Source organism: Excalfactoria chinensis, chromosome 5 (genome assembly GCF_039878825.1).
Source record: "Excalfactoria chinensis isolate bCotChi1 chromosome 5, bCotChi1.hap2, whole genome shotgun sequence".
Taxonomy (NCBI): Eukaryota; Metazoa; Chordata; class Aves; order Galliformes; family Phasianidae; genus Excalfactoria; species Excalfactoria chinensis.
The window spans coordinates 32931027-32957344 of record NC_092829.1 but is presented as its reverse complement, the minus strand read 5'-3'; the positions used below and the strand labels follow the sequence as shown (position 1 = coordinate 32957344).

Here is a 26318-nt window from a genome sequence, read left to right as displayed (position 1 = left end):
AGAAAACATTTTCAGTTGCAGAAACAATTGTTCTTCTGGATCTCAGGCCCATGCACTGTGCAGCTGCAGCATCTCTCCTGGACCATGATGTACCATGTCAGATGGTCTTTGCTAACTTGCAGCAGAGTGTAAGTGACTGCTCCCCACATGACCATAGCAAATGTCTCTCCTGACAAATTGCATTGTCAGAAATGTTGGAAAGAAAGAAATTTGTGACATCTTCCTTGTGTTCTGAAGGAGCAAATGATGAGGGAAGGTCTTAAAGAAGGTCTGTGTCTTTCATCACTGTCTCACTGAGGGGGACTGTAACCACATTACTTTACACTTCATTTTATTTCTTGACTAAACTTTGTAAATGTATTGGCTGTAAATTTGCCCAGAGCTTTGCACCACTATGGCAGTAGTAATTATTGTTATGATTGTTGATATATGCTGCTAAGTCTCACAGAGATGGTGCAGCTGGCTGTGTATTTGCCTGAATGTTTCACTGTTTTAGGCAAGTATACAGTCCTCACAGTCACAAGTTTAGAGGTTCCAGTCTTACAGTCAATGCAATACAATTGGCCTCCCTCAAAAACAAGAGCAGACAAATATAACCTTCCAATGGTAGGTGGGAACCCTCATTCTGTTGTGCTGTGCCCTGAAGAGAATATAACATCTTATAAACTGTAGACAAAGTCTTAATGCAGAATGCTTTGCTTTACTTCAGCATACAAGGACTAGGAAGGAAATATTTCAGTAATTTGGGTGTAAAATGGTGTTTGAGACTTTGGTAGTGATGAAGGAAGACTGGTGATTTATCTTCAGTTATGTGTGTTAAGGGGACCTTTCTGCTGTACTTCCTTCTGTGGGCATTCTTGTACATGTATCCTAGCTCAGAACTACCACCTGCATATCTCAGGCTGTTCGAGCCTGCTTGCACCTGGAATTCTTTCCTTGCATGTGCATTTCAAGGTTTTATTCTAGGTCTGTCACTTCTGAAGTGTCCTGAGAGTGGACGTTGTTGGATGCACAGGCAGTTGATCTATGAATAAGGAACTCAGTGCTAGCAGGGTTTCCTAACTTGCTTTTCAGTACGATTGCAGCTGTGCTAAGCTTTTTCCAGATGCTCCAAAGGGCAGTCGCTGCAACTGAAGTCTGTTGTTTCAAGGGGACATCATATCCACTTCGACATTCAGCTGTTGAATTTCATTTGGCCAGACGGAATAACCTCCTTTAGATACAGAATATAGCCAATCATAATACACTTTTTTTGAACATGAAAAATTCCACTGTATATATACAAGCTCTACACTTGGGAACCTAGAGAGGAAAAAAATATTAACAGTGTGCAAAACTGTGTAATCAATTATAATCATTCTCCTTCCCAGATGTGAAGAGTGTGTCTTTTTTCACCACATACTGTCATATCTAAATGCTGGCTAAGTGTTTTGCTTTCCAGCAGGGGGATGTTCTGTAGTCTTTACTACAAAACCCTTCTCCTTTAAACTGTGGGTGTCTTCATCTCTGCAGGTCTCTACCTGGTCCTGTCCATGGACAGCATAGCCATTAGCATTGGAAGTGTCACTGAAGCATGTGGCCTGGTAGTCACAGGTAAGAGAGCTAAGGAAGGAAGATACAGGTCCGCATAAAATGAAGAGCTCAGCTACTCAGAATGTGTTGCATTTTTATACCAGGGAGACATACACTGTCCTCCCAGTGTAGGGGTCATATTGATGTCACTGTGGAGAAGTAAAGCACACAGGTCACAAGATGGCAGCATAATCTCACTAGTCAGGGTCACGGAATTCGAGGGATCAGGTCATTAATTCCCCAGCTCGGACTCTTCAAAAATGAAGAAAATGGAACTCTGGTGCCTAGCTGTTTCTTCTAAATTACCATCTTGGTAGGTGCAAATCTTGTTGCATCACTTTTCAAACCAACATGCTGAATTTAAATTCACTGAACCTGGCGTTCAGTGCTGAACAAAAATTCACACCAGCATGTTGTCTATCTAATGAATACAAACAGCAATGTTTATGGAACAATAGCTTCACAAATCCCCTGCAACCAAGAGTTAGACGTTTCTTAGGCTTTTTCTTCCTGCTCTTGAGTGCAATACATTCTGAACCCTGCCCCAAATACACACTTTTTAGTGAATATTATATTTATTTTTGGCAGCAATGAGTAAGAGTTGATTTAATGTATTCCTCTGCTTATGGTGTATGGAAGTATTGAATTTTCATCTGCCTTACTGTCTGCCTTTGTCTCTCTCTTTCAAAGAAGATATCTGCCCATTCCTACTGTTCTTCATGAGTTGTACCTTTTGAATGTGCAGTACTTGATCTGGAAAATATGAGCTGTACTAGGAGGGATGATTCATCACATCAATCGCCACGTTATATAATGAAGGGTGATAACTTCCACTGAGAACATTTCTAGCAGCAGCGTTCCCACTTGTGAATTTAAATGTTCTCCTGAGGTCTCTCTGTAAAACTAAATGGAGGTACTTGTAATTACTTGGAATACAGACAAACCATGAGAGCAAGGCAGGAAGCTCTCCTTTTTCAAATTAATTTCATTTTTTATGCTGTCACTGAAATTAAACCATAGGGGTAGGCACACCTTCCAGCTGCACTTTCATGGAACGCTGAATTATATTTCTGTCACTAGTTTGTATCTATCAAGTGAATGTGATATTTTGGCACGTGTGCAAACTGTGCTGATGGATATTTACTTTCTGAACTCACTGGTGCATTTTCTGATGTCATTTTTGTAAACTTTTGAATACGTGCTGAAATCCAGAATGTCTTCATTTTGTGTATTTCAAAGTCACATCTGAGCATCCCTAAAGCTAAATAAAAATAAGGGAAGTCTACCCTGCCCTTTCCATTAACACATAGTTACTGGGCTAAGCAGTTGGCCACATGGTGTCACTGTGTCTTAAGGCAGCAAAACCCCTCGGAATAAAGCCTTCAGTAATTCTAAGTTTTCTAAGTATCCCAACTATGTCATGTTATCTAAAGGAGATGCTTCATAAAATCGATGAACTCTCAGAAGCTTTGCTATAGACATACTTAAGGAAAGTATTTTATACCAAGTGCCTGTTTTCTGGTTCCTTCTGTCTTCCTGGAAGGTATCAGAAATGTTTTTGCCCAGAGGCTTTTCTTCAGTCTAACTCTGCAGTTCGGAGCATGCTTGTATGGAAAAGTTTTTCTTGAATTGTTGTGAGTGTGAGATTTAAAAATTCAGTGGTGCTGGACTCGTTCTGCATTTTAGTCACAGCCCTCCTTCTATGTATAGCTGAATGCAGAACATCCTTATCTGACCAGAGGAAACTTGGCCTTGTGGAACTCAGAGCAATAGAACCTGACAATCCTGAGGCCCACAGAATCCTATTTAGTGCACGCTAATCCTGACAAATGCTTTGCACAGCACACCTACTCAAGAGAGCTGTGCCAAATGCTGATACATTGCATGTTTAGGAAGTTTCATAACATACAGCTATAGCAACAGCTGAGTGAAATGCTTGCTGTACAGATACAGTATGAGCTTTAGCCAAGACGATGACACATGTCTGTCTCAAGGTGTATTGAAAGACTACAAAATCTTGTGTAGCACAACTATTGGTGTGTACTGCTTCTTCTGTAAAATAGTGAGGGAGCCTAGAGCAGCAGGCCTTACACTAACAGCCTCACAGTTTGTGTAGCCAAGGTTGAGATTCCATGGAGAGGAGAAATGACTGACTCTGGCAGTGATTCACCACCTATGTAGAATGCAGGGTGCTTTTATGTTGCTTGGACAGTAGGTAGACACTGCTTTTCCAAAGTCAGCTTCAGTGCCTCATATGAGGCTTATTCTTTGCATAGCTGCTGAGAATTGTGTATGTACCTCTGTGATATTTTCAGTACTGATTTTGTACCAGGGTCCTGGGGTTCAGCTGTAACCTGTTTTCAGGTTGGTGTATCTGTCATTATCTTCAATTTAAATACACAGCCAAGCCTACTTAAAGTCATTAGGTCTGTGAAGTGTGGTTCCGTGAGTAATTCTGGTGCCTCAGTATGAATTGTAATGCATTGGTATGAATTGAGGAAATGGCTATAGATTTTTGATGTAATAGAAGACAAGTCTAACAAAAATGCCATTTAACTAAAAGCTTACATTTGTCATAGTGGAATCCTCTGAAGGGAAGTAGCACACTATTTATATTTTATTGGAAATAACTGTTAAACGAGACTTGAATGGGACATGAGACTAAATGCTAAACAAGATCTGGATGGTCAGATCTCACAGGCTAGAGCTGAGCAGAGGTGTGCCAGCATATCTGACTTTCTTGAAGAGACAGCAACAGTGTACAGGTTTGGGTTTGGAAGAGCAAAATACATTTGTGACAGCATAAGTTGCATTTCCTCTTACTTGCAGTGTAACAACAGCTTGGTAGTATACAGTGTTTTGGGCTGTGATTCCTCTCCTTCCCTCCCTCTCCATTGCTTTTCTAATTATCTGTGGCCTCTGTGCTGGTGGTGGCTCTTAGGATAGGAGCTTCTGCTTGATATGGTTCATCCTGTGGAAGAAAAGCCTGAAGCACAGAGTAGCATGGAATGGTGATGCAGAGAAGCAGGAGGTATACAGGTCATCTTGGGAGTAGATCTGGCACACTGTCAAGACAATTTGTCTTTGTTCTATGAATCTTGGTAACTGCTGACCTCGTTATCGAGACACAAAAGGTCTCTTGGTAGTGTGTGAGGGAGTCCTATCTTAACTACTGTAATTATCCTAATGGTGCTGCTGCCATGCTGGTACACCAACTATAAACAGGAAAAGCTGAAACCCAGTGACACAGATGAGATGCAAGTGAAGGGCTAGTGTCTGTATAGTAGAGAATAAAGAAATAGACACTGGCTCAGGAGCACTCTTCACGATGTTTGCTCAGGGAAGAAAGGTGTGAGGAAGGGGAAGGGAATGTGGTTCCTACCCTCATAGTATTATGACCCCCAGGCTCTGGAAGCAAGGCTTCTTCTGAGACAGCTTTTGTGTGTTGTCACATGCCATGTATTTCTTGGACAGCTTTGTTACTCCATATTTGTTGGAGAATTACATTCTATGTAGGGCATTCAGATTCTGATGTTGTCAGGCTAAGAGATAGACTCCTTGAAATAATGGGAACAGCTTGTCTCTATGTGAGCCTTTTTTATAAAGCACATGGGCTTTCAGTGCCTGTGGATATCAGTCACTGTTAGACTCTTATATATGTGGAGATGTAAAGGAAGTCTTGATGCATGGAAGAAAGAGGGATTTGTAAAGCTGTGGCCAGATGTCATTTAACATGACCTATACCAGGTATACATTTCTCTCTGTGCCTCCTGAATTCCTACTGTCTGATTGAGCTATACATAAAAGCCAGTCATCCACGCTTGGTTTAAAATTAGAGATTATGTGGGAGGGAAATGTGGTGTGGAGGCTGAGGCGAGCCAGGGGTCACAATATGAAAGAAAGGTGTAGGAGGGAAAATGCATAGTTTAGCTATAAGACAGATTTGAAGGTTCAGAAATAGAATTTATTATCACTTTTGATACTGTGGTACTGAGAAATGTCAAAAGAAAAGTGAGCCCCATTTTGTTAAAAGCAACAAAACTCCCAGATGAACTGTTGCTCAGAAAAAGATTACATGAACAGCAATGCAAACACCAGCACACATGGGAAAGCAGAAGTGAAAGGACAGGAGTTAAACAGCAATTAAGCCTACAAATAAAACATCTTGTGTTGGGTTTCTGGTGGGGGATGCAGAGGGGAGGCTGAAGTAATGATTTGAGTATATTTCTTTGTTGTGCTCTACTTCATCAAACACTTCAGCACCTGAAGTGACAAGTGACTTGCAACTGTGAGTTGCCTTGTTCGTATCAGTTAGAGTGTTCCTGAGGAGGGTCAAAGCTTTTGGCTTTTTAAATTCATGATGTAACTACTAAATGGACAGTAGAAAAGCTGCTACTGTATTACCTGGGAAACTATTGATGAACTTCCAGTAGCTGCTTATCAGGAAGACGTCTCTGTATCTTTTCAGCCCTTCTTGTTCCAGCTACAGATGACTTTGAGCTTTCTGTATTTTGCTGTAGGTTTTTTTTTGACTCATAGAGTTCCTCTGCTCTCCTGAATAGTCCAGAGTGGTGAGGGACTGTTGTAAGTGATGGGAATTGTACTCGTGCTTGGCATCACGCAGGTAGCAGTAAAAATGCAGAGATGCTCTGTCATCAGTATGGTTTATGTTAAATACTGTATTGACATAGACTGGCCACATAATGGTGATGATTACACATGTGAGGAGGAAGGAAGTGAATCCTAGAATGATCACAGCCAGAACCAAAATTAAGAAATCAAATGCATGTTCCTGTCTCTAGAGACTGAAATGGGATGGCATGGGTTCCTCTGTACAGTTCTTCCAAAGTGTTAGGTATAAAAGGAGTAGTTAATATACAGCTATAGAATTCTGCTCCTATTTAGAAAAGCATCAAATAGCTTTACAGTACCTTTGTTTCTTGGTTTTGCCATGGATACTGTAATGTGTTCTATTTAAGTTATTAATGTAGACATTATAATACAGGAGCATATTGAACGAAAATTAAACTGCCTTGGTCACTGCTTCTTACAGACTGTCCCTGGTGCCTGAGTGAAACTACTAATTAAGTTTGTGACTCCCAGGTTATTCCCCACAGACTTGAAGGTTGTTTGGCTGAGGACAAGTGAACAACATTTAGCTGCATCTGTAATAATGTAATACAAACATTAATTTAATTTGATTCAGAGCCACATAAGTCTAAGTGTTCTATTTGGTACTCCCCAGACCATCTGTAAAATGATGTCTCCTGTGATACAGAAGCTTAGTAGGGAATACACTGAGTTTCTCAGTACATCAGCAGCACCTGTATGCAGTGTCTGCATTCATAAACTGAAGGTGTCTGAAAAGGGTGTTTTAAAATGTTAACTTTGGTTTCTTCATATTCTGTAATGACAATTTCTCTTTGCATTTCTAGTTCATCTTTCTTCCAACATTGCTCCAGTTTCCCAGATATCAGATGAACTGATTATTGCTACTTTCATTTAACTGTACAGATTGCTTGTTAACTTGCCTAGGATGTGTGGAGAATTTATGACAGAGTCAAAGAGTATTTATATAGAGAAGGGAGCATTACCATTTAAATTCTCACTTCCTCTCTCCTCTTTTGCCTATAAGCAAGAGCACAAAGCTGTTGCACAATCCATTCAGTGCTCCACATATCTGTCCAAGTTGTCAGCTGTTTGTGTATCAAGTCTGAGGAGGAGGAAGAAATAGGAGTTGCTAACAACAGCCAGGTACTTCCCATTCACAGTTCTAGCATGCGTGAGGAAGTGATATGTGATTAATAGACCTGATCGTAAGTTTTCTGATGCAACACTTACTCTTTTGAAAATGTTGACTGGGTTTTGCATTGCTTGGTTGTCTGGTTCTCCAGGTTCATGGAAACCTGCTTGGAAAGTTGTCATGCTTTTGTAAATCTTGTGAACCTACCTGGCCTGTTCCACTGGCTACCCACCATTCTGCGATGCCATGACACTGCTAGCTTCTCCCAGTTACCAGGAGCTACCCCCTAGGCTGGTCAGCAATTGAATGAGCTGCCCATTTGAAGTCCTTCAACTACTGGCCAATTCCTTTGCTTCCAGCTAGTTAGATCCTGTAGCATCAAAAATTCTAGCCTACCCAAGCGACTGCTTGCCCACCCATATGGCAGTGAAACAGCTATGTAGGCAGAGTCCTGGCATGAGAACTGAGACATCAGCCCAGGAACATTTCAGAATCTTTCATTTATTTATTTTTAATTTCTGTATACATGAGTGAAACCTATTTGGGGAGGGTGAGGAGAGATGTGCCAACAAGATTTCCTCTGAGATGAGTCTTCCATTTCTCAGTACTGGTGCAGGTAAGTCACGGGACATTTTGGAGTTTTGTGGTTCACAGCTTGCCTGCTAGTGCCTGTCTGACAAATGCATTCAGTATGCACTGTGGGGAACACCGGCAATTAGTGGGTTTGAATCATATAAGGCGAGGGTCTTTGCCACTTTGCAACATATCTATTGCATGAGGAGAGGTTGCAGAGTACAAATTGCTTGTGTTGCAGAGTAGGCACCATTACTGGTTAGTGCTCCATTGCACTGGTAGGTTGTGGGTGAGACTTGATTCCTGGAGGTATGCTTAGGAGAGCTCAACATCTGAAATCTAGTCTTCATCAGATCTCTACCCCTGGAAGCTAGAGTCTCTGTATGAGTCTGTATCTTCTAATGTGGACTCTCCCTGGCTAAGCCAAGGAGATGTAACTTTAGACCTTTTAGACCTCAAATATTAGGTCTCAGTTTTAGACCTTTGGCCCATAGTTCTGGATCCTCTGGGAAAGGAGGCAGCTTACAAAGCTTATTTTAGTTTTCTGCTCTGAACAGACTCAGTTCATGATCTACACAAGATTTTTCATGCTTGTTGGCCATCACGTGTCTCTTCTGCCACATAAACCATGTTGGAGGTCTAAGGTTAAAAGCACCCTAGTTCTCTTTTATGCTGAACCCTATGTATTTCTGTAGACTTTGGTAGGAGATGAGGACCATTCTGGATTTTCAGACTTCAAGAAACAGTGTATAAAACTCTTGGGAACTTCCGATGTCCCACAATATGACATGAATGAAGAAGTTAAAAAAGGGCTGGGCCTAAGAAAAAACAGTTTTTTACTAGAATGAGAGCATTTATAATTGCAGTCAAGTGTTTTGTTTTATGTTCTGCTAAAAAAAAAAAAAAAAAAAAAAAAAAAAAAGAAGGTATGATATGCATGCATAGAGGCATTCAGAGATAGCATCAGGCTCCGTGGATGACTTTGCACAGGTTAGATTAGCTTTGCTGGTATGAACAGAGAAGCTCAGTGTATTTAAAGTGCCAGGCTCCATGCTTACAGTGATCTGCCTTTTATGCTGGGCAGAGGGGAGCAGGTGACAGAAAACATACTGAGGGAATAAAGCTGAGGGTGCTCTCAGGCTGTATCCCCAATTGCACTATTAGGAAAGCTTGCTGACATCTTTTAGTCTCAAGAATGGCTTACGTGGACTGGAAGCACAGCCACAGGTCTAACTTTTCTCTTTGAAATGTTTTCTCTAGGGATAAATATCAATGTGGAAGGAGCTTCTGTATTAAAATCCCCATGACTGTAGAGCCCATGAAGTAGTCTTCATCATCAGAAGCAAGTCATGGGGATTTTTATTGCTGTGAATAAACTTGTAAGTTTCATAAACAGTAACAGCTCTAATAGTTTCAGTCAAACTCTGGTTATTCCATTTTAAATTGTTCCCAAAGTTTGGCTGATATATAGAAATTTTGGTGAAAAAGGAAGATACAGTGATGAGCGTAAGAAAAGGAAAAGTTTGCTTGGTGATTTTGACAACACTGTAGTAACTTCAGAATGTCTGAAAAGATAGTGAGAAGCCCCATGATTTTCTGATATGGAGGATAATGAGGTGTAATAATCTGCGTGCCACTAGAGAGAAAGGGGCCAGATAATTCCTCAGGAAAAAAATAATTCTGTTGCTTCAGTTCTTTAGGTGAGCTTCGCATTTGGCCGAAGGAGTGCTACTGTCCTTAATCTTGTTAATTCTGGAGTACTGTTTGGAGGGTAATTACTGTCAGGAGGGAACCGAACCCTATGTGTTTTTCATGTTACCTGAAATCAGAATATGGCTCTTTTGAGAAGAATCTTGTGTGATTCTTCCCTGTATGTTTCTTCTGGCTCTTCTGAGCCAACATCTATGGGCTGTACTTGGGTAAAGGTAGATCCTTGGAAAAAAAAATTGCTTTCAGGGCTTAATGAGGATTTGACACAGCAGAAGAGTTAGAGAGGATATAACGCTGTGTGTGTCATAGTATGACAGTAAACTTTGTTTTTTAATTACTCTTGGTCTGCATAATAACACTGAGTAGCAAACATTGCCCCAGTAGATCTTGCCCCAAATAATTTTTAGTTACCTAAGCTGAAAAACAATAGAATAAAACAAATGTTAATTTCTTGATTCTGAAAAGATGATATTCAAAAAATACAAGGGATTGGTGGCAACTAAGAAAGATACTCTTCCTTTGGTAATTTGAAACTAAATGCCTTAAACATAAGTCAATTCTTCCTGTCAGCCAAGTGGTGAAGTGTAATGCTTACCTAACTCTTCAGAGGTCTTTACTCAAGCAATTTGGTACTGACATCAGTGTCAGACTATTTGAATAAGATCTGAAGATAAAGGTCTCAGAAACTGGCTTGAGTGGAATTACACTGAGGTCTCTTACTCAATTATTTCAATTAGATGCTCTGCAATCACTTGGTTTAAAACAAAAGAACAATTTCTGAACTTAGACACAGTGGATTTCAATGTGTGGTTTTACTTTGACGCATCTTGGAAAGATGGCACTCCAGACCTCAGATACCCCCAGATAAATAATAAGCAATTTCCTCCCATCTTGAAGCTACAGAGATCGCCATCTCACCATATTTACACCCACACCTGCAAAATATCTCAGGAAATTATTAGCTTTCTTACCCTGGTCAGGATAAAGACATGGATGAAGAGCCAGAGATGCTGATTTTACTGTATGATATCTTAAAGATTGCAGTGGTTCATGAGATGGGCAAGAGAATATGGCACCTTTTACTTTTCTGAATCAGGTTTGGATCTTGATAGCCAGAAAGACTATTAACTTAATAATGATGCTATCACCTGACTGCTGCTCAGAGAGTGATAACGTGGTGTTTTGTTCTAATTAATATTAGGTGTGATGTAAATGGATGTTTGCAGTGTATTCAGAGGTGTGAAATAATTTCAAATTAGGTGTGGATTTTGCTCAAACAGGACTGTGTGTAGAGGGAGCAGTGACACTTAAGAAGCTTTTATGTCAAAATGAAATATTTCGGTCTTGAAAGGTCTGACAGTCTGACATTTCTGAAGCTTTGTTCTATATTCTCATTCCTCATGGCACTGTTTAATTGAAAAATGACAGTGCAGTTTCATAAGATTTTTTTTGGGTGCAAATTCTTTATTATAATTTTGTAGATGAGACAGAGGAAACACTGAAAACTTTTTGTTTGAATATAGACTATTATTTCCTCAAATTACTGTAATTTTCTTAATCCAGCCACTGAGCTGAGCAAGGCAGGAACTGATTTATGACGCATGGAGAAAGTGGCTGCCATCTCGCATTGCCACTGTCGTGTGCAACAAGAAGCTACCCCATCTTCCACCTCCATCTTCTCAGTGACATGGCAACGTCTAGACCTAACAAGATCCATCACTTCTCTCTTCTTAACAGATTTCATGAGGTGAATGAAAAAACATTTTCAAGCAAAATTGTGATTTATTTTTATAGGAGATGGTCTCAGTAATTGCCATACTTGCTTGATAAGCTGTTAGGATGGAGCATCAAAGGACTGAGTGCTTCACTGAGGGTACGTTCTAGAGGCATTCTAGTATGAAATTTTGCTGTGCTGGTGCCATTGCTGGGATAAATAATAGAAACTGCTCCATGGGCCTTCAGTACCTTTTACAAGCTCTACCTCAGTTAGCTTTTAAGTTTATGCCAACAGGATGATCCAAATCACAGCCATCTTGAATTGCTGTCATTCTGCAGCTTGGTTTCTGACAGCCTAGCTGGGGCTGTGAGTAGCTTCATACAAAGGGATGTTAATGAGCAGCATGCTGGATAAGTTGCATGAAGCTGAACACCATATTAATTACCTTTTGTTTCTTGCATACTGAGAACAGATCAAGTTTGCATTCCTTCCATTTGGATTTTATTTCTTAGGGTCTCTTGTTGGAAACTGCCAGCAGTTTCTGTATGAAGCATTTCAACCTGAGTGCGATTTGGTACAGCTATTTCTGTTTTTAATTCTCTCAGCTGATTTCCAAGTACTTTCTAAATATTAATTCAGAAAAGAACTGAGATTCAGTTGTAATAGCAGGATGATATCAACTTAATTAACCCATAAAGACTTTTTGGAATCTCTTTTGTTTTTTTGTCTGGAGCAGCATTTTACAAATTATAATCACAGATAAAACATTATATTCTTTACATCTATCAGCTCCACTGATATAATCTTGCCATGACTCTTCCCACCTATAGAAAAAAGGGATGGGGAAGGCTTTCTGCACCCCCCTGAAGACATTGCCTATGATTCAGTTAGTTCACTTCATGCATTCGGCTGAATGCCCTCTTTATTTTGGATTTAAGCTTTTAGATTTATTTTTCCTTCTCTATGCACTTGAATTTCTTTGTCTTACTTTCCCCATCCTGTACATTCTTTGTGTCTGTAGTAAGGCCTAACATCACGTAGCCCATCTCCCCCATCACCAGGAGGAAATGGATGTGGTACTTGTCAGTGCGCTTGTTGACAAGCAACACAAGATGTTTTATGTATTTTGGCCATTCTGATTTACTGGAAACATTAATTTCTTGGAGGGGCTATTGGAAAAATCAATTCCATAGCTCTCCAAAATTACTTCTACACCTTGACTTGAAGACGTTTAAGAGCTTTTTTTCTTCTTTCTTATTCCATTAAGGCCTGTGTCTCCCTGCTGCAGCTGTTCTGTTTTGAATGTGTTACTCCGTTTCCAGGCAGACATACCCCATTTTGAGTGGAGTTCTCTTTTCTCTGGCTGTTTTTCCATTTGCCTTCTATTTAGGAGGTGAATTTGTCAGCCTACTATTTTGGTCTCTCAATTCAGCTACAGCAGCAGAAACTGTGATCAAAGCTGCAACAGCACTATGGAGGAGGAAAACCAAAACTCCATTCTGGATAAGAGATTTTTCTTCTTTGCCTTTGCTTTTTTGTTATCACTGGAAAAGGGATGCTACACACTTCCAAGCAAAGCTGTCTGAATCGTTTTACTGCAGGAGTGTAACAATTCAGTGGTTAATTCATTTGAACCCCAGTTTGCTTTCTGATGAACATGTTTCATCTTCCTAGGGCTTTTGTAGCTGCCCTTTGATTAGCTGCACTTTAGAGCGGATTGTTATTCCAGATATCTTTCTTTTTAGTATTTTAGAAATGGCAACTTTAGTACTCAGGCTCTGTCCTGCTGCTTGGGTGATCCTGCATCCAGTCCTGTCAGTCACAGCAGAGTGTTCTTGCAGTGTAAATCTGAGCTGTTAATTATCATTTGTATAAACCCAGGAGCAACTGAATGAAACAGATGTTCAATTATTTTGTCGAGTTTTGTTTTGTTTTGTGAGAAGTGCCTAAAGTGGTTTAAACATAATTGACAGCATGTCAGAAAAAGAGTAAAACCAAAGAGCTCAGGTAAACCTATTTTTCTTAAACAGTTCTTTTGGTTACACTTCTTTTTTTTCTTTTTGGTTTTGCCAAACTACCTACAATTTTTGAAAGCTAGGTTTTGACTCTCTCACCTTCCATTAGCATTAGGTGTCTGCTGAAGCTTGATCCTGTTTCTTCCCATGACTGATATTACTGTGCTCAGGTGAGCACATATTTATTGCAAGTTTATGGTGCCCCCCAGGCCCTTTCCAAGTTTGGCTCTGCAAGACAGCCACCATGAAATTGTAAATGTGGATTAAAGCACAGACAGAACTGTTTGCCTGGAGCACTGTTCTGACTGGCAGCCCACGGTTGTCTACCAGCAACCCACAGATGGCACAGGAGAAGTGGAGGAAACTGTATCCATGGCCTCTCCAAAGGATGCCTCCAGATCCAACACTGGTGGGGTGGAAACTGGGAGATGTAAACTTGGCATGCTCATGTTAGAAGAAGAGGAAAAGCCCAGAAGTTGTATACAGCTTTCCCTAGCAATATTTATTCCAATTTCACCAACACTTCTGCACTGGGTTATCATGCAGCAGGTACTCAAAATAAGCAGGCTTGATTTACAGGTCTGTAGTACAGTTCCTAGTAATATATTAAAACAATCCTCTCATGTAGAAAGGATTGAAAAGGGCCTCCACAAATGACCTTCTCACACTAGCAATTATAATAGCTAAGATCTGGCTATCCCCTCTCTTCATTTAAAAAAATGTACACTAGATTATTCTGTGGAAGAACTTAAAAGATACAGGCAATTCATCTACTGACTAGAAGGAAAAGATGGAAAGTGAAGGAAGACTTTCTGAACATGGCAAAATTCACCCATGAGCCAGGAAGGCCTGTACTGGGGTAATAACAAAAGGTAAGAGGTGTAAAGTGATAGGCAGAGCTGTGATAACTGCAGCTTTCCTCTCACTTCTGGCATTGCAAATGTCTCCCTCAGACGTAGGCAGAATCTCTTCCCCATACAGAGGAGGCAGAGGGTGGAGCTCAGCGCCTGTATAAATTATATGTGTCCTTCAGGTTATTTCAGCAGCAACAACAAGCCGTGAGCGTGTTTGTCAGCTGACAGATCTGTTATCCAAATTGGGTTTTCTGTTGCTGTCGCCATCTTGTGTGCTATGGGGAGCCCACCAGCCAAGGTAAGCGAATTGCAGCTCCTGTCTTTGCTGTGGCCTGACGCCTTGCTTCTGGGAACAGCCGGCTCTCTCACAAGCAAACTCGCTCTTCTCTGTGTCTGTTGAGATGCTGCTGGTGCGATATAGCAGGGTTCTCTTGAACTTTGCAGTTTTCTGTTTTCCCTTTTTTTCTGCCCTTACTAACGTGTGAGCTACGTTCAGTGAAAATGCAGGAAAATGTGTCCCTTTTGTCATAAGGTTACATGCGGGAATGAACACCAGGGTGGAGGAGGGCTGGCCTTGAGTTTACTTCATGCAAAACGAAAGTGCTTTAGACCTACTGCATGCTTTTCTCAGGATCGCACATGTTCAGTGCTTGCCCAAGCTAAAAAAAACAACAGCTTTTTCTAGCAACAAAGCACAATTTGTATTACTTCAGCTGCAGGGGGGAGTTCTAATGAGCCATTTGGCTGATATAGCTATCTTTACTGTAATGTTTACAGTGTCTGTGTTTCGAGGGGAAATATTTCTTGTTTGGACTTGAGTTTTCCAATGAGTTCCATTCAGAGATTTTAACTGATGGCTTTCAGTATAAATCAACAGAATTATTGGCTGTGAACCATGTTCTCATGTGTGTCTTTAAAAAGTAATTGGTGCCGCGTCTGAATTATATACAAATTAAACATTCTTTATGTATCAAACTCTCTGTCAAAATTTACAGTAAATAAAAGAAATATGGCTATTGCTAGGCTTTAAATATAGTGGGAAACAGTGTTACATGTTATGGTTTACTGAGAATCGTTTATCTTTAAGATTTAAGAATACTTACTGTACTTTGCTACAGTCATGTTTGCTGGGGAAGTTAAAAGATTGAACTGTTGGTAGCTTAAATTGGTGGACTTAATGGAAGGTTAAAAACAGTCAGATGCTGGGTGCCCAGGACAAATAATATGAATTACACATGTAAAGAACTATTTTGATAAAACTTGTAGCTAATCTGTCTGTTTAGCTGTTAGATGCAGAGCTATCTATCCATCTTATAACTAAGCATCATCCATCCATTCAAAGTATCTCTTGTCTCTATTAAGGTAGCACAGGATTTTTTAGATGGGTAGATAGCACAGATTAAATTTTATTTAAAAAGTCTCTACTACAGAGAAAGCTTTTGCATTTGAACCTAATGCTACAGTTGCTGTCCTCTGAGTTTAGACATTCTTCCACTTTATGGACAACAAGGACTAAATGTAGAGTTCAAGCATAGCTTCAGGTCAGAAGGTGTTTGCTCCCACAGAAGAATATGTTTTGAGTACTGCATGAGCTGTGGCATTCTGCCAGGAAAATGCATATTTTTCAGTATGTTTAATTGGATAAATAGGGACAAAAATCACGCTTTGTGTTCTTTTTATTTTCTTCTATTTCTTTTGGATTATAAAAGCAAGTTGTCTGGAAAACATGGATACTTCATACTATCTAGAAAGGCCTACTGAAAATCTCCAAGTTAATTGTTTTGCTGTTTAAAAGTACTACAAAGTTTGCACGGAAGTAGTGGACAGTATTAATTTGCAGCTTTCTGAGACTCTTGTTTTTCATAAGGGGGTACTTCCTTCTGCTCAGACAAGCGTTAGCACTCCAGCAGTTCTTTTTGAAACATGGAATATTTTTTTCTATAATAAGATAAGATACTCAGAAACAGTACAAATCCCTGAGGGACTTACCCATACAGGTAAAGAGAAGACTGGTAGACTATAAGGAAGGTACATCCCAAACCTACTGTGACTCTTGAAACAATCCATCACTGAAAACATGAAATTACAATGAATATTCATAAATAAAATTGGATTTTCTTTCTAAAAGTTCAACTCCCAGTGCTCTCAGCCCACATTATCTATTAAAGAATTTATGTGAAAGAGAGTGTTTTGGATCAGGCCGATCACGAAGGTCATAAAGTGTTGTGGGCTTTTTCTTTATTTTTAAGTTTTTTACTTTACCCTTAATTTAATAAACTACCTCCAAACTGTAGCTGAAGCAAATCATCAGTATCTAAGATAAAAGAAATGATCAGAGTATGCCAAATGGTTATATATAGTGTGAGATCCTTCGCATAAGATATTGCACTGCTTGTAGTGTGCCACTGGAGGTAATGCATGGAAAGAAGTAATGATTTCTGCCTAAAAATACTGACAAAACTGAGAGAAAACTCTAAAATTATTCAGAGAATGCCAAAAGAAATGGAGCAAACTTTTCATATAAAACTATTCATACAACCTATTGTTATCTCATGGTGGTAACTCTGCTTTGATAACTGCTTAGATTTGGGGCTGGGGAAGTGCAACACTGAGATTGCAGTCAGACTTCCAGTGTGTACAAACCAATGGTGATGGGAGGAGTTTTCCAGTTTTCAAGTTCTGTAGGTACTACTCTGCTAGAAGAATTATTTACCAGTGAGTGTAGCCATGGGGCCTTGTTCTGGGTGCAGTATGGTGGAACAGTGAGTAGTGAAATCAAGACTATGAGCTCTTGGTAGTTTTTGCTTCTTTCATTGCCACCTGAAGACTGTCTCAGTAGGCTTTTCCTTATTAATGAGCTTTGAGAAGCTCATATATTCTCAAAGTTCTCTTTTTGGGATGAAACCCTGAAGTGACTAACTGCCTGTAAACAGTAGAGGAGGCTAATTATGTGTCCTCCTGAAGCTGACAGGCATATGACTATCCCCTGGAAGCCAGACAGTAGGCCAGAAAATGTGTTATTACAATCATCACCGTGAGGCTGGAAACAGATGTGAATTTTCATTTTGCTTAGGGTTTTACACAGCTGCAGCTAGTTTTACCTCCTTGGATTTTCTCTATTTTAGACTTGAAATGGCCCCTCAAAACTTGCTCAAAGAGTACAAAAACGTAGTTTAATGCTAAGTGCTATCAAGTGAAAAGAAGATTTTTTTTTTAATGCTTTTTTTTTTTTTTAATACTCCTTTGGAGTTTGGACATGCCACTATTTGTTGGTCTGGAGTGTCGTCTAGGATGCAGACATACACAAGTAGCTGAGTCCTGCACTCTATTGTTGGCCTCAATCTGGCATGATTAATTTTCTAGCAAATAAGGATGGTTGTATTTCTAGGCAAAAGTAGAGTGATGTGCTTCAATGAAGACTACATTTGACTCTGGATGTTTCCAGAAGTGTTGTGTTGGTCTCTGTGAGCCTATACAGGAAACTTTGGTTCTCACAAGGAAGTAAGGAACGAGATTAGTAGAACTGCAAGTAGATAGCTTTGGAAGAGCTATCTGGATATAACACTTATGCTTAGCAATTTTTATTAATAGCAATATTGCACTTTCCTTTTCATGTTATGAAAACAGCAAATGAAAAGGTGTTCTAGGGAAATGAGTTCAGCCTTTTTCTGATGAAAAAGAGAATTGGCTCTATTCTGAATGGCTACCACAATCTGGAGTAACTGCAGCCTTGGGATCTGGATGTCTTCTTGCTTCTCATGGGAATTTGCAGTCTGTAGGATTTGTTACAGCCACCTTTACCCATCTGAACCTGTTTATGTCTTCCCTGCAACAACACAAAGGCTATGCTACACCAAATCTGAAGTAAAGATCAGTCATCTTAGGTGATATTGCATTAAATGAAATGCTTGCTGTTGAAAGGGGAAGAGAGGAGGAATGAGGCTTTCTGGCTCTAGTGGGAGAAGATGCAAAAGCATGGCCTGTCACAACAAAGAGTAGACTGATAGTGAACTGCAGATGCACCTTCTTGTAAGAAATTAAGAAATTTTCATCAAGTAAGGTTCAGGGCAAATTATACACCAACATTTATTTTTCCAGTGAAGGCAAAATCTGAGAACGATTTGGGTTTCCATTGAGCAAGGGGAAGTTGATTACAAAACAGCATAGAATTACCATATTAATTAAAAACAGTCAACCCTGTAATTGGCTACAAAATCCAATATTTCATGTTAATGAAACCCACTAGGAATGCTGAGTGTTCCAGCTGGTGCTTCTATGTTTAATAGCTATTTGCATGGGAAAATTAAATTAAAATTCTTTCACTGGGCTACTGGAATAGTTTGGAATTGTCCTCACTGGAACTCATAATGTCCATAATATGTTAAACTAATGTCCATTAGTCTCCATCACATTTAGAAAGAGTTTCGGATTTTGAATAGTGACTGTTTGTATGGAGAAGTTCCCCCTTCCTCAGCTCCTACTGTCTCTGAGCTTAATCATTTCAGTGTCAAGAAAATTAATCACGGTGCTACTTTTCAAAATATACGTATACAGTTGCAGTGCAGTGCAATACTCTGGTTTAGGCAAACAGATTTCATGTTCCAGTCAGTGTGTAGCTTAAAGTACCATGGATGCTAATGGAGTATTTTTAGCATGTTTGTCCTTGTTCTAATGTCTTAAAGATAGAGAGACTGTTATTTTTATTTGAAAAGAAATTTTGAATGTTCTGATTTGGAGAGAGAGAAAAAAAAAGAGGGGGGGGGGGGAATATTTTCCTTTCATTAAGTTTATTGCATCTGCATATGAGTGTTCATTCAGGCTTATTGGAACCTTTTTTGAAAGTGCAGAGTATTTTTCTAGTAGCTTAGGCTGGGACTCTGGGACAAGCTTAACTCTTGTGAGAGTTTGGAACAAGTCAATTGAAACAAGCATTGCACTGATACCTTGTTTCTGATAGGAATAAATCTTATATCTGAAAGAGAATTGGTCACATTTCCATTAGATGAATTGAAGATGCCTAATGATGTAGGATGCTGTGGTACTATATCTTCAAATCAGGGCACTTTTTATCCTTCATCTGAAGGGCTTCTGCTGGGTGTGTGGTTGTATGGTCCACTTAGAGCTTGTAGTACATTCCACTAGATGCCTTTTGCTGAACTTGGCCTATATATAAACATCATGAAAATCTAGTCCTGCTTGGAATATGAAATCAGAACCTTTTAAACTGTTGGTAACTGCCGTATCTAGAGCCAGTATCAGTACTGTGCCCAGACCCAGGCAGGCAGCTGTGAGTTCCTAGTGTTGCCTTCCAGAGGCCCAGTTTTGACCCAGCTGTGGCACAAGTTTCTCTGCGGATTGGCAGAACAGCCATTACCACAGCCATGTATATACCAGATTGTTTGTAAACAGACACTTCTAGGGTGACTACAGAAGCTTCCTATAGCATTATATGAGCTGCTATCTTCTTTCTCTCTCTGTCTTCATTCATTCAAGCTGCTTGGCAAATAGTCTTCAAGGACTCAGCAAATAGTGGGTAATTGTGCTTTCATCTTAGCATGGTGCACTTCCACTGAAAGGTGACCTCCTCACTTCAAACAGGCAAACAGCAAGGACAGACAGTCCTCTGTACAGTTCAAAATACGCATGATTTCTGTAGGATGAGCTGATGAAACTCATTGCGTTTGTTTTCTCTGCAGATGAAGATTTGTCCCATCTACATGCTTTCTGTAAGAATCATACAAGCCAGGAACATCAAGTCAAGAGACCTATGTGAGTTGTGGTTTGCTTATGTTTTTAGTCACCTTTAGAGTTTACACAGTGAGCAATGTTCCTAAGTTCTGAAGGTATACAAATAACATATACGCATAAAGCAGAGCAATAGAAGTACTAACGTCAGGGCTGCAATTAGATCAAATGCCTGAGGTATCATTAGTTTAGAGGACAGATCTGTTGGCATTTCAGAGAAACTGTAAAATCCAAGACTCCCAGCTGAACTTTCTGAACCAGTAAGGGAAAGTAGACCACATGAGGGAACTGCGGTCTATACATTTTCTTGGAGTCAAAGGTCAATTGGAGAATTTCAGACCTTCTAAAATAGAATTTCTGACAAGAGGGTCATTTGGGGTGTTTCATGTTAAATAATGTTCCTAAGTTTTTGACTAAGGAGAACCTCTGCGGATCCTGCCCTAACCACGTGCTGAATGTGCAGGCAAAGCAGACTTTTCTGTGTACTTTTTTATTCCACATTCTTTAACTTCTGATCTCACTCTCACAGCTTCCTATGGCTCCTCCTCAAGGTGTATGATGGATCAGCCATTCAGCTATCATTTTTTGCAGTGTTCTGTGTATTCCTCTGCCAGCAAAAATACTTCAAGCTGCCTTTTTTTATACTCTCACTGTACTTCAGGTATTGTGTCCAGAGGTGGACACCAGAATGGCCATAGTGTGACGAGGCCTGTATTTGAGTCTCAATGACGTGTTCTGTCTACTCTATTGAAGGGACAGTTCCACTTTCCTGCCAAAACCTTGCGGGGCATTGTTATTCACTGCTTGATACCAGTCTGAAGTATTTAGGCCTCTCGGGCTGCAGTAGACGTCATCAGTCAAGTCCAGACTCCAGCTCTGAAAGACATCAACTTGGAGATTTCTTTTCACACCGTTGTCAAGGTCCTCAAAGTAAATGTGCTTTCCCATCTTGCTTCTCCCAAAGGACAGCTGCTCCAGACACTGACCACACTAACCATAAAGAATAGGTTTAGGCTGGAATTGAGAAGATTTCCAACTTGTTCTTGGGCCCACACTGGCCTATAACTGCAACAGATCTTCACCAGTAGCTAACCCTTCAAGACGACAGTCCTGTCCCCCCTGTGTTTGTGTTGTGAGACTGAGCAAGCCAGTCTCATGTCATCTTGTTTATAATATGTGTTTTCCTTTCCTGTAACCATCCTAATTGTCTTTTCTGGAGCTAGCATTAATTTCAGTTAAACTTCTTCTAAACACAATTGACTGGAATGGTAGGGAATATGCCTGATGAATTGTCAATGGGCTCTTTTCTACTTCTTTCTCTTCACATGGGAAACACTGCTCTCACTGTATCTTGTGTGTGCATGCGTGCATGTGGTATTTGCAATTTGTAACTACCCAGAAATTAGGTTGTATACCAAGATGGTTTTCCTTGGTTGCTTCCAACCAATGATCTCTCTTTTTTTTTTTTTTTTTAATTATTATTATTATTTTGTTAAAGTATTTATTGTTCCCCAGAATCATGGCCTTGCCCATCTATAATATTGGCATCTGGATTTTATTTTATTTTCCTGCTGCAGTGACTGCATCAGACTGCTATGTGCGCTTGTGGCTGCCATCTGCTTCAAATGAAAAGCTTCAGACCAAAACTATCAAGAATTCTGACAACCCTGTCTGGAATGAGACTTTCTACTTTAGGATCCAGAGAGAAGTTGAGGTATTAAAAAAAAAACAACAGAGATTTTACAATTTGGAATTGCTGGGAGTCCACAATTGACTCCCTGTTGATCAAATGTGCTAAATACCTTAAGACATTGTTTATGAGAAGGAATTTAGCACAAATCAGCAGATATACAGAGTAGCATTCCCCTCAATAAGTTGTCAACATCTGTGATATAAATTCCTACATCTGAGCTAATGTGGATTCCCTTCCTTTTGTTGTCACCTGAGAGATGAGTACTGCTGTAGCATGCCTCATCTCTGGGCTATTTTGAATGGTTAGTGTGGAAAGAGTATTTCATCTGCTGGTTGTAAGGGAAGGATAGAGGGGTTGCTGCATAGTTAATAGAAATTTGAGAATGAACAAACTGAATAAGTGCATTCTTTTGGTAGTGGTGCAGAGCACCAAACATCTTATCTGTCTTGGAATAGTGAGATTGCTGGTGGCTGTTTTCTTCTATTCCACGATATGTTTCCCAGGGCTGAATTTTATGATTTGGTTCCACATTACCAGACTCCTGAAGAAACCATTATTCATACCACTATGCGAGTCAATCAGCTGCAAAAGTCTGTAGCCATTTTATTTATATTTTTTCTTGAAAACAGCAGTTCAATAAGAGTTCATATTTATTTTCTTCTACTACCAGAACATTTTAGAATTGGCGGTGTGTGATGAAGATCCACTCACCAAAGATGACATGCAGTTCACAGTTCTTTTTAATATTGCTAGAGTCAGACCTGGAGAGAGAGTCCGTGAGAAGTTTGCTTTGAAATCAGAGGTAAGGTCTGAAAATACATGGAATTACTTTCCATGTTGGCTTCTGGGTTAGATCAAATTTGGGTCTGCGTCATCAATATCTCATCAGGTCAGTTATCATTGTGGTAGATTTTTGTGACTTTGTAATCTGTTTTCACAGATTCAGAAAATGAAGTGACTTCTATCCTGTGCAGCCATCTCTGTGCATGCAAAATAAATGTTAATAGCTGGCATCTGTAAATACAGTCATTTTCATCATTTTTATTCCCCAAAACAACTTTCTTACTTTTTGACTTTATTCCACTTTTCCTATGCTTAGAGAACGTCTCCTCTTGATGACTTCTACTAAAAACTTGAAGATAATCAACTAACCACTTGAATTAAATGATTCTTTGAGGCTTTTCATGTTAATGTTCATGTTGGATTTCTTCTAGTTGATTGAGGTTTTCATAGCCAATAGGTAAGGGATGCCTGTTCTACTGGTATTTTTTATTAAGGAGTACTTGAAGGAGAGTTGACCGGTGAACAAAACTGGGATAGTTCTGTGACAGTTCCTGGACTCCTGTGAGTTGTGGCTGAGGTACTGCTGTATGCTTTTAATAGTAAAGAAACAGTCCATAGCAGAGTTACAGCTACTTTTTGAAGGCTGAGAACTCTTAACAAGGATTCCCCCTTATGACTCTGCAGGCTGGTGGAATGCACTTCTCAACCACTCACTGAATCACTGGGAAATGTTAATGATTCAGTAACTTCCTTGCTTGGGAGTGTTCTCCTTCCCTTCATCTCTACTGGATTCAACATGAATGTAATTTAAATGGAAATGACACCAGAATTTGTCATATTTGTTACTGAGTGTCAATGCCTTTATCCTGGGCAGACCATCTTTGCAGAAATCCATTTTATTTCTGTTGTAGCTGAGCTTTTCCTCCATGGGTCTTTGTAAGTTGTATAATTCTACATAACCCACAGTGGTAGAATATTAATCTTACATGCGTTTCCTGCAATCTCAGCTTTGGAAAGAAGTGACATACAGATTATTTGGTAACATTAACAGAAGAGACATCAGACACTGTGGTGAAATGCTTTTCAAGTTTCTTGTGAATGCTTCATCTCTGGAGGCATTCTGAAGGCCAGGTTGGATGGGGCCCTGAGCAGCTTGATCTGGTGGGTGACAGTCCTGCCTACAGCATGGCGTTGGAAAAAGATGGCTTTCGGGTCCCTTCCCACCCAAGTCCTTCTATGATTTTGGGTTTCTCTACCAGTAAACTCTTGCAGCCTCCAATAATCCGCATTTATTTTACTCTTTTCTTTTTAGAAAGAGAGGTGCATTAAGAAATGGGAAAGTTTGGAAGTGGAATTCTGGATGGAAAAAATGTGAGTAAAATTCCAAAGTTGAAAGGTATGTATCTGCCAGGCAGTGTATAAGAAAGCAGAACTTGCAGCTCTTCTTCCCAGCAGTGAGTTACTGTTTCAGTTTCTTAAAATTTGTTTGTTTTACCTTAACTTCCCCAGCAAACTCTGTCTTTTAGTGTATTGTATACAAATCTTATCTTATGTCTGGTGCTTATATCCTGATCGTAACATGATCTTGCAGTAACACTGACAGGATTCAATAACTTGCACAGAAGATGCATACAAGACATAACAAATGAGCTATTATCACTAATTTAACAATGCCTCGTACACCATGATGTTTCTAAAAGACCAGAAAACAAAATGTACGTAGACTGATGTAGACAGCATCAGATAAATCATTAGGTGATAGCTTAGTTAAACTGAAAGAACATGCAATCTATGAATAATACATTTATGATCTCCCCCTCTTCAAAGTGATAATCAACACTGTAGGAGAACAAATTCAATCAGTTAAACTTTCTCTCTCTTTTAAATGCTCTTGGAAATAGTCCATTTAAAACTGGTGAAATGCATGATTAGAACAGGCAGCTGTGAAATGGAAAACGTAACTCAGAAAATCCATTCTTTTATGAGAGACTCCTTAAGAGATGGTGTAAGCATCTCCTGCAAATGTGGAGTCAATTTCATCCAGATTCAACTTCAGAGTGAGAAGCAGTTCTTAGAAGCTGGACTAAGCAGGTTCAGACTAGAAATAAACAGAAGATTTTTCACAGCTCAAGTTACTAGGGGTGTAGGGGAAGCACTTAGGAATGTGTGCAATATGGTGCCTTTGGAGTATTAGCTGTAATGAGAGGTTCTGTTATTAGACTCTGTAGTTATTTAGTTCTGTGAGTAACTCCAACCATTCAGTGACAGATCTGGGTCTTACAAGGTGAGATGTCAGGGACAAAGTCCTTATGTTATTTACCTTTGTGTTTTCCAGTCATACATATATGGGAACCAATTCTAATTTGCCTTTCTTTGGTGACCAGTTGTAAATTATTATCTAGATCATTCAAAAAATGTCTTTCCTAATAAGTATTTGGAGAGTGCATGACTTTGCTTTTTCCTGAGCCATGTGGCTATTTGGTAAGGGCAGTACATGATTCCAAATAGACAAGTACAGCTTTTTTCTTGTAGTTTTAAGAACTGATATTTTTGTGGGATCTCCTGTTACGTACTGCATTTTGGTTCATGTGCTTAGCAGACGATCATACAGTATACCTTCCAGAAAGTAAAAGATGACACTAATGTAACCGTATTCAATTTTACACAGGAAGTAATGAAACTGCTATTAAAAAAAAATACTGGATTTTCACTAATTGTTTCTTTTTTGCTTCTTTTTAGTCCTGGCCCTCCAGAGTATGTCATTACTAATGATGTCCTAGTGGTAAGGTTCACGTATGAACTTAGCTTGGGTTACTTTTCCTGCAATAACTGGGAGATTATCTAACCTAACAGCTTTCTGGGGCATGTGCTTTTTAATAAAGAGCTTTTTAAGCTGTTGAAACATAGTCCTCTTGTGGTATAAGTCAGCATGTGGTCCATTACCTATCTCCTTGGGCTGGCCAAACAGCTAAGGAGTACAAAATACTTCATGTCAACAACTCCAAGCCTGCGTATAATTTCCAGATGCTATCCTTTAATACCCCTGTGGCAAAATAACACCTATTCTGTTCTTTGCCCCTCATTTTCTGTGTGAGGCATGAGAGCTGTAATGATTGGTGTGCATTGTTGGAAAACTGTCCTGGCATGAGTTATTAAAGGTGAACTGGAATGACTGAGGTGGAGAGTAGGATGGAATAAATCCACAATCTTCCTACATCTGGACTAGCAAGAAGATACCTTGTAGACTAATCATGACCATAGTACACAGGAATTCATCATCAAGTGGTTTCCTTCCACCCGTCCTAAGTAATTACCAGATATGTGTGTAGCTGTGTTTGGACAACAATGTGTAGTTCAGAGATTCTTGATCTGGGGATAACTTGAGCAGATGTAATCACCTCTGGCAGTGCACCATTGTATGGACAAACCAGTTGTAAAGCATTACAACTGGTCTACTGTCCTGCGATAATGAATTTAATCTTGTACAGCTAGATTGCTTTGAGCACTGAGCCCAGTTTAGCTTGACTCTGTGTTATAATTACTGACTGCCTGCGTGATGGTTCATTATTTGCTGCAGTCCCAGCATTTGCTATTTTCACACATTTCCTCTCTTGTCTTTTACAGTCCCGTGAAGTTTGGTGCTTGGAAGTACAAGTGGACCATAGTGAAAGCAGGAAATATTTGCGAGGTATGCAGATTTCTCTGAAGTGAGGATACAACCAGATCATAGGCATTCAGATCCGGGTGGAGGCACTTCAGAATACAGAGACAAATAATAACCTCCTAAGGACAGTAAAATTTGGTAGTGAAAGTTCCTGAACTTGCTCTAGTTGTAACTCTGATCTCTGGTGTCTCTCCCTTGAAGCTATCAAGTTTGGACACAGCAAATTTTGCTGGTGGAGATATGAGAGAG

General features: G+C 39.7%; 1 protein-coding gene across 3 annotated transcripts in view; it reads left to right on the top strand.

Moving 5' to 3' along the window:
* Positions 1 to 7795: 7795 nt before the first annotated feature.
* The window catches only part of PLA2G4B (phospholipase A2 group IVB), a 33747-nt gene continuing 15224 nt past the window's right edge, over positions 7796 to 26318 (top strand). Inside the window, exons 1-8 of one of the 3 annotated variants that reach the window (XM_072337391.1) lie at positions 7796 to 7931; positions 14061 to 14202; positions 19881 to 19953; positions 21507 to 21643; positions 22293 to 22424; positions 23718 to 23776; positions 25145 to 25187; positions 26030 to 26093. In XM_072337391.1, the coding sequence (XP_072193492.1) occupies positions 19881 to 19953; positions 21507 to 21643; positions 22293 to 22424; positions 23718 to 23776; positions 25145 to 25187; positions 26030 to 26093 (508 nt within the window). In that variant the 5' untranslated portion in view covers positions 7796 to 7931; positions 14061 to 14202. Of the gene's footprint in view, positions 7932 to 14060; positions 14203 to 14228; positions 14483 to 19880; positions 19954 to 21506; positions 21644 to 22292; positions 22425 to 23717; positions 23777 to 25144; positions 25188 to 26029; positions 26094 to 26318 lie in introns of those variants that run through there. The other 2 variants (XM_072337390.1, XM_072337392.1) reach the window with 2 other exon arrangements.